The sequence below is a fragment of the Lissotriton helveticus genome, chromosome 5_1 (genome assembly GCF_964261635.1).
Source record: "Lissotriton helveticus chromosome 5_1, aLisHel1.1, whole genome shotgun sequence".
Lineage (NCBI taxonomy): Eukaryota > Metazoa > Chordata > Amphibia > Caudata > Salamandridae > Lissotriton > Lissotriton helveticus.
Window position 1 is genome coordinate 1037732343 of NC_136065.1, and position 6389 is coordinate 1037738731.

General features: G+C 41.8%; 1 protein-coding gene across 1 annotated transcript in view; it reads left to right on the forward strand.

The window, feature by feature from the left end:
- The window catches only part of CRTAC1 (cartilage acidic protein 1), a 1631295-nt gene extending 1627019 nt beyond the window's left edge, over positions 1-4276 (forward strand). The window contains exon 15 of the mRNA XM_078643566.1: positions 3963-4276. Within this exon, the coding sequence (XP_078499692.1) occupies positions 3963-3979 (17 nt within the window). The 3' untranslated portion in view covers positions 3980-4276. The remainder of the gene's footprint in view (positions 1-3962) is intronic.
- The last annotated feature ends 2113 nt before the right edge of the window (positions 4277-6389 follow it).

Consider the following 6389-nt stretch of genomic DNA (forward strand, 5'->3'; position numbering starts at 1 on the left):
CATGAGATTTGTACTCCTACCTGTAGTATAGTAGTTCAGTCCCGCTGTACGACCTTCACTCTCTCCCTAAGCATTCTCTAGTGCTGCTTCCACTAACTAGAGAACATATTGACAAATCAAATCTCTAACTTCAACTTAGTACTAGTACCAGTTCACGCAAAATTGTTTGCCCATGAAGTCCTCCCAATTGGACTCCTCTCACCCATACTCTCCCTTTCTTGAGCTCCCAATCTAGACCTGACCCTTCGTCCCCATGTGATGGAAAACATTACCAATCGTCTTTGATGCGGCTCTGTTCATTTCAGTTTGCATTATATTATATTGGAGGATCAGAGAGAAGGGAGCATGGATGAAATTAAGCTTTGCCCGTGATAGCATCCAATGAAATGAAATCAAATTAGCCATGTGTAAAGCGCAGCAATCATCCAAGAAATAGGGCATCTCAAAGCTGCAACCCTAGAACTGGGTAAAAGCCACAACTCACTTTCCACTGAATGGCAGCCTAAGTAAGGGTCGAGAAAAGAAGTGTTAAATAAGATTTTCTAAAGGTGGCCTAATTTCCCACTTGTCTTAAGGAAAGAGAGTGCTTGTTCCAGGCCTTTGCACCAATACAGAAAGGATCTTCTTCCTCTAGTCAGTAGTCTGAAGTTAGGGATTTGTGTCAATTTCCCATTAACAACTCTTAAAGTTCTGTGGGGGCACTAAGGCATAACGCGGTCAGGGGGAAATTTAGGGTCAGTCTTATAGAATACCCTGTGGACTATGGTCAAAGTTTTAAACAAAACCTACGGGCAGCCATGGGATTTCTCTTAGTTCTTTTGAGATAGAGCATCGCAAAGGCAATTTGAGGGCCGGTCTGACAGCAGCATTGTGAACGGGCTGCAGATTTCTTATCAGGTATTTCGGCATACCTAGGTAAAGTCTATTACAATGGTCGAGCATTGATGTATTCTGGGCTTGGACTACTGTTTTACATGCAGTGAAAGGAGGGAACTCAAAGAACTACTTTAAAGATTTAATCAAAGAGAAACACATCACTGAGACTGTGCTGAAGTGGTGACTGAAAAAAGCAGAATCTACAAATTTCACTCCAAGATTCTTTGCTACCTCTGTGAAATGGGAGACTTAGAAAGATCATCTGACCTTCAAGCCAAAACAGAAATCTGGTGGTTTTTACTAAAACGGAGAACATGCGTTTTGTTTGTATTGCATTTTAAATGATTAACCTTTCATCGAACTGTTTGTTTGTGAGAGATAGTTTTTAAAGTTTTCTTCAGAATTTGAGGAATTCTTGTTGAGCGAAAATCAGTTGGATATCATCAGCGTGTGATATAGTAGTGATACTAAAGGATTTCACTAGTACAATAAGGGGAAACATGTATAAGTTGAACAATGTAGGGCTCAGACGAACCCTGAGAAACACCATATTTCAGTAGTTTTTCATTTGATCGAAACAAGCCCATGGTTACTACTTGTTTCCTATTTTCTAAAAAGATTTCACTCATGCTCAATCCCGACCACAATTACAACATCTGCCAGAAACTATAGTAAGATATCATACTATATTGTGTTGAAGGCATATCCAAGAGAATCAACACCGCATTGTTTCCACTGTCAATTATAAACTTTATAGATTCTGGGTCTTCCAAGAGAGCAAACTCCAGAAAGTGTCATGGTCTAAAACCAGATTGGAAAAATGAAGGAGTGGTTATCTGATTTTTCGAGCATATTGGACAGAACAGGAAGCAGGGAAATGAAACCTCTGGCTTGCCTGTTTTTAAAAGATGACACTGTCTTCAAGACCCTGGAGACCTGTGGACTCAATGGGTCAAGACGGCAATGGCAGTGACAGAAGGTAGACAAGTATTTAAACGCTTTGTTGAGTTTTTCTAGTTTCCACACGTTCCTCTTCCACTTGCCACTCAACAGCAAACAGGAGGCCTTTGAGGCGCTACTGATGGAATAAAGGGTCAACCTCGTGATGCCTTCATGGGTCATGATGTCACTTCCTCTGCTCCTAGATTTCCATGAAGGGGTGGTGCACTCTCTTCACTCAACTTGCCATAGTCTTCCTCCCAAGCTGCCTGCTATCTGTTGCAATACCTTCTTGTACACCGTCTACATTTTCTAAGAAACAGGTAGTGATCTTCAACTAACGCTTTGTAGGCTGTCCTTAAAAACCATGTTTCTATTTAGGGGGTTTTATAAAGCGCTTGGTGACGCTCAACGGCGTGTCCCCGCGCTGAGGAGCAGAAATTACAGGAGCCTACAGAGCAGAATATCTTACTGTGCGAATAGTACAGTTTTAAGCTTAGCTCTAAAGATTGATTCTGATGGTTCTAATCGCAATGCCATAGGTAATTTGTTCCATCTAGAGGCTGCAAGGTACCTAAAGGATCTTCCGCCCATCCGTGCTCTAGACACTTTAGGGACAGCCAGGAGTCCTGAGCCGGAAGATCTCAGGGGGCAGGGCGGCTCGTAAGATGTCAGCAGTCCTTTCAAAGGGAGAGGGGACCTCCCGTTGATTATCCGATGGCACGTACATAGTACTTTGAATTCTACCCTGCTTCTGATCGGAAGCCAATGCAGAGAACGGAGGGCAGCTGAAGATGCGGCTCTTCTGGGTAGTCTAAGCACTAGTCGGGCAGCGGCATTCTGTAAAACCTGTAGGCGGCTCAAATTCTTCTCCAAAGCCCCTAAATAGAGAAGATTGCCATAGTCCATCTTTGATGTGACTAGTGCATGCACCAGGGTTTGACGGGCTGTCACAGGTAAAAACGTTAATGCCTTCCTGAGACTTTTAAGGGTCCCGAAGCATGATCCAACCACCCGGTTGATCTGAGGGCCAAAGGTAAGGTCAGTATCAAACCATATGCCCAAGTTCTTTGCTTTCTGGCAGGGGATAGGTGTTGGACCTAAGCAGGACGGCCACCATGCCGACGTCCATGCAGATTGGCAACCCCCCACGACCAGCACCTCGGTCTTGCCTCCGTTGAGCTTGAGACAATTGGCGGACATCCAGGCAGCTAGATCTTGCATGCAAGCTCTGAAGATGTCCGCCGAGAGACCGGGTGCACGCGACAGGGAGATAACCATCTGCGTGTCGTCGGCATACGACACCATTCGGAGGCCGTGACTCTCTACTAAGGAGGCAATCGGGGCAACATATAATTCACCCCTTCAGCATTCACCCCTTCAGCATTCAAAGCTTTTATCAAATCTTCAGCAGCAACCTGATTATCCCCAAAAATCGCTCCACTCTCTTAAAAAATATTTATGATCCTGTTAAATGATGCAATACGTCCTTATGTATTTTCTTTAAAATTACTAACTCTCTGATTTACACCAAATTATGGCCACTAGGAACCATTAATAGAACTTTTGATTCTCGCTGATCCGTAATACTTAAAAGTACAAAGATTAGATGTTTCCACATATTCTCCTGTAAAGAACCCAGTGCACATGTACTTCTGGTAGTCAGTTTTGAGCTGCTCCTCACATGTATGGATGCTGCCCCGTGAGCAATAGGCAACCAACAAATTCAGATTTCCATTACTTTTTTGTTTGGTTTGGGTCAAAAGCTTGTCTGAAATAAAAGAAATGCCATCAGCAGCTCCTCTGAACACTTATTCTCTTACAAACAGTTTTTTTTCAACCTCATTTGCTGTTGTGTTTCTAAAAGAATGGATCTCACACCTGAACCCTGAATCCATCTCTCCCCAGGCATTCTGGAGTCGGCAGCTCAGCTCTCTTCCTGCAGTGCTACCTCTACCTTTGTATATGCAAATCATGTCAAAAAGGTTTTCCTCTTCTTTGCGCTTATGAATTGTTGACTAATTTCTATACCTTCTGTTGCCATTTCCCTCCGCTCTTCTACTCCTTTCTCGTATACTCTTGAAGTGCGTAAACAAAATATACAGTAATTGCCTTTATCATTAATATATGTATCATTTTTTTCTCAGAGACGAAGGTCCTTTAACCAAGTACTTTTGCTGATAGCTAGAAGGATGCACCTATCCGTCACAATATGGCCGCCAAGAAAATTGCTAAGTTGGAGCAGTAGTGGAAACTAGTCACATGAAACAACTGCAGCCTTCTTTTAAAAACAGAGAATCAAAACATTGAAATGAAGATCCACCGATTATTAATTAATGTCATGTGAATGAACATTATGTGGGCATACCTCCATTGATATGTTTTGTAAATATTTTCAAAATACATTACATTTCTATCAGTAGTAACTTTAAATGTTAATAAACATATAATGAACATATTAGCGACTGGCTTATGCACTGATTTACTGGATTACTGTTGTGATTTGGACGTGACACCCTGCAGTCGGATTGCGCTCTGTCCGGATAAGTAAATGCTAATTAAATAAACTAATTCAGGAGCGAGTGGTTGGTGTGGGTCACAGATAGCCTCTTGGGGAGTAGATCACGTTGCTGGTGATGGAGATTTCCATTACTGAATAAAAATGAAGTCCTTTGCCCAATTCTTGCTAATGATAATAAGCATCCCTTCCCAGAATGTCTCCATCAGCCTGTTTCCTACCTCGTCCTACCAGAATCCCTTGCCTTTTGTGCTCCCTGATGCTTGTCACCCCCACCCTCAAACAACAGAGAAGTAATAAAAAATGCAATTCGGGAAAAAAAAATACCTCTGGTGATGCACTGTTTATACTTTGCCTAATTGTGCCCCAGGAACCATCTTTTATTTCTCTTAAGAGGCAAGAGCTGATAATTTCCAGCAGGTAAGTAAATAATATGCCCTTAGGTTAGCTTGGTTCTTCCATTCCATCACACCAATGATGAGAAAGGTTAAGTTCTTTATTCTTAAAATGTACTAGATGCATGCCCTGAAAGGCTACCGTCTCCTAGAAACGGTCTTGTAATGGTTAGCATGATGACGATGATCTCTAAAATGAGTTTATAGACAAGAATTTATCCAGGTAATGTAGGAGTATTTTTTCTTTATCGAGGCCTTGGGGTTATATGTGGTTCTGGAGAGAAATGTACTTAGGGAAACCTGTTGTAAAAAAATCCTTGTCCACAAATCTGGTTCTTCAGTCAAAATAAATTACATTTCCAATGTGTCCAATTCATTTCAGTTCTTTGCCTTTTGACAAAAATGCCTTTTTCTGTGCCACTTGTTTCCCTTTTGCAGGTGAGAAGAACTCCACTTCTTCCCTCTTTGTCATCACCTTTTTTTCTTTCTTCCTCTCATTTGCCATCTTTCTGTGCCTGCTGATTCCTCAAACTTCTAATTAATGTATGGGTTTACACCCTATACCCTTGTCTGATGCCACTACCTATTTCCAAGTACCTATTCACCATGCAGTACAATAGTAACCATGCGTAAATTAATTACTTCGATCCCTACCTAACCTTGTTCCTCTACATATATCCTACTACTTCATATTCTGCCTGTAGCCTAGTATCACAACCCCTACATAAATCCAAGCACCTTTGCCCCTAATTATATATCAGAAGTCAATTACACCTACCTTTATTGCGCTACCTCTGCCCAGACCATAGTGTCTTTACTCCTTCCTATACCATAGTAGCTTTGTCCCCCCTTTTGCCCTAGTAACTAATATTGCCTTTGCTCTAGTAACTCTACTGCTACCTATAACCTGGGACCTCTGCCTATACCTTTTTACCGCCATTCCTTCCTATAACTTGAGCAGTCTGGTCCCAAATGTCCTGACACAAATCCTCATTTCAGTAGGTTTGCATTTTCTTTCCATTAAGAGATCCCTCTGTGAGATCACAGTTTGTCTGAGATGCTGGAATACCCTTCCATTGGCCCCTCACTTTACTTCTGGCTACCTACAATATTGCAGAGCTTTGAAAATATACTCATTTTGTTGAGAGCTGTATATGCCTGTATCTTTAAATACCCTATTACATCCACCTATGCCAACATGCTAGTACATCTACCCCAATGTATACATTTGTACCTCTTACCTTTGCCATGTATCAAACCTATACCTATGTACATTTACCCTAGTACTGCTATCCCTATTAATACCGAGCACCTTCACTCTTACATACTCCCTACCACCTCAATTTATATATCATCTTCCCCATACCCTGTCTAGACACACTAATCTACCAATTCCCTAGTACCTCTACCCATGCCTATACCGTAGTACCTCTGACCTTTCCTATACCTGAGTAACTTCTTCTCATGTGTTTTCATGTGCTATTTTGCAGCACCCGTGTCTCCTCTTCTTTTTTCATTCCCCAAATGATTTTGGGAAAATGGCTTTCCTCATTTTTGAAACTTAAGCCAAAAAGAGTTCCACCAGCCTAGAGTAGTCAGGATGGTAATCTACATTTTGTTTTTCTCTGAGAATGCCCCCCCCCCCCAATAATTGAAAGGCA